This window comes from Peromyscus eremicus, chromosome 1 (genome assembly GCF_949786415.1).
Source record: "Peromyscus eremicus chromosome 1, PerEre_H2_v1, whole genome shotgun sequence".
NCBI lineage: Eukaryota > Metazoa > Chordata > Mammalia > Rodentia > Cricetidae > Peromyscus > Peromyscus eremicus.
In genome coordinates, this window is record NC_081416.1 from 188,472,947 (window position 1) to 188,474,730 (window position 1,784).

General features: G+C 39.6%; 1 protein-coding gene across 1 annotated transcript; it reads right to left on the reverse strand.

The window, feature by feature from the left end:
- Window positions 1-309: 309 nt before the first annotated feature.
- On the reverse strand, window positions 310-1,287 carry LOC131902672 (vomeronasal type-1 receptor 4-like). The gene has a single exon (XM_059253688.1). The coding sequence runs from the start codon at window positions 1,255-1,257 to the stop codon at window positions 310-312; it is 948 nt and encodes a 315-aa protein (XP_059109671.1). The 5' UTR covers window positions 1,258-1,287.
- Window positions 1,288-1,784: the final 497 nt, after the last annotated feature.

Consider the following 1,784-nt stretch of genomic DNA (forward strand, 5'->3'; position numbering starts at 1 on the left):
AATCTGAAACTTAAAGTTTACCTAATTTTTTATTATCTTTTGAAATTTACTTATGTTACACCCTCATCTAAATATATACCTTGAAGTGTAAATGTCATTATTTAAATAAATCCATTCACATGCTTGTGCAAAAAAAATTACACAGCAAATAACATGTGTATTTGTGTGTGCATGAACACACTCATCTGCATTCACAGCAATAGGATGGTTCATCTGTAATATCCTCAAAAGTCATGTGGCATGAGTGTGGTTATGCTCACTATTCTTTCAGAATGACTCAGTAACCATGTAAGAACTGGGCAGCAGCTTTCAATTTAACTCTTGGTCAGAGACTTTGGGGAAATGTCTATTCATTTTCGAGGGCAAGCAGTAGCTGGATATGGAGGAGTCACGGCTCATGAAGAGAAAAGGACAAACAGTGGGGAAAAATAGGGAGGCTGTTGCAGTCACATGCACCAGAGACAATCTGGGATTATACACAAGAGCCCCAAGGAATTGACAGGCAGAAGAGGTTGTGTAAAAGGAGACAAAGGTAATGACCAGGAGAAGGATGGTTTTAGAGGCTCTGGACTCAGGGGAGGATCTGGAGGAGATGTTGGCCCTGGGCATTTGCTGCATCCTTTGCTTGTGCTTGTACAGTGTGATGACCATTGAGACACTGGCCCATAGCATGAGTCCCAGAAAAAGAATATCAGGAGCTGACAGCAATGCTGCATACAGGAAGTCACTGGTTGGATCATGACGGACAGAATAGCAGTATAAATAGGATTTCAGATTTGCTGTGCTATCATTTCCATATTTTGCCCTCATGTGCACAAGATTGACAGTGCTTATAAGGAGATGAATTGCCCAGTTCAGGTACATAGAGTAACGGATGTACTTGTGTGAATTTATTTTAAGCTCTGAATACTTGTAATCCCTGGGGCTGATAATGATGGCCTGAAAGACACTGAGGAAGCAGGTACTGCCAATACAAACACCCCTACTTATTCTGTGAAAAGAGAATACCAATTTGCATCCAGTATCATTGAGGAAATCTGTCAGTCCAAAAGCTGCCATTGTATGTGGCACTCCTTTAAATAGGACAGTTAAGATGTTGGCTACAATCAGGTGCATCAGAACCCACTCTGTAGCCCTTAACCTGTACCTTGCTAGGTAAAGAAACAGATAGTGGTAGAGAAGCAAGGAATTCCCCAGAAATCCAATAATAGTCAGAGACAAGATGACCACTCTTACAGACAGCTCACTGTCTGTCATGATGCAAGTTTCTGAACTCAGACTGACAATTTTGCATGAAAAGATGAGGCGGGGACCACATGCACTGTGTCACAGGACACAGGATAGTGATTATCAATTCTGAATGAGTCCACAAGGTACATTCAACCTATAGGGCATCTACCACTTTGACATGAATGTCATACATGAAGGCAATGGAATGGGGCACAAAGTGCTTCAATATTTTTAGATTCATACTCTTTGGAATGTGCAAAGAGGCAGCAATATCTCAACAGGACAGGAGCAAAATATATCCAGCGGCCCTGAAACACAGTCATGACTCATTTTAAAACTTGGCCAATAATCAAATGACATACATTTTACTTTGAAAAACAAGCTTGAATCCATGTAAAATATGATAAGATGACAAGAAAATTATTATTAATTTAAGATTACAGCTAATCTCTGTATTGACACCCAAATGAAGTGATTTTTGGGACTAATGACACAAGCATTAAGTTTTATAAAGTAGGGCTATAATTGTAACATGAAGTGTAAAAAGTGTAAAC

Coding starts and splice junctions, on each gene's coding strand:
- LOC131902672 (XM_059253688.1), bottom strand. CDS start 1,257: ATGACAGACAGTGAGCTGTCTGTAAGAGTGGTCATCTTGTCTCTGACT.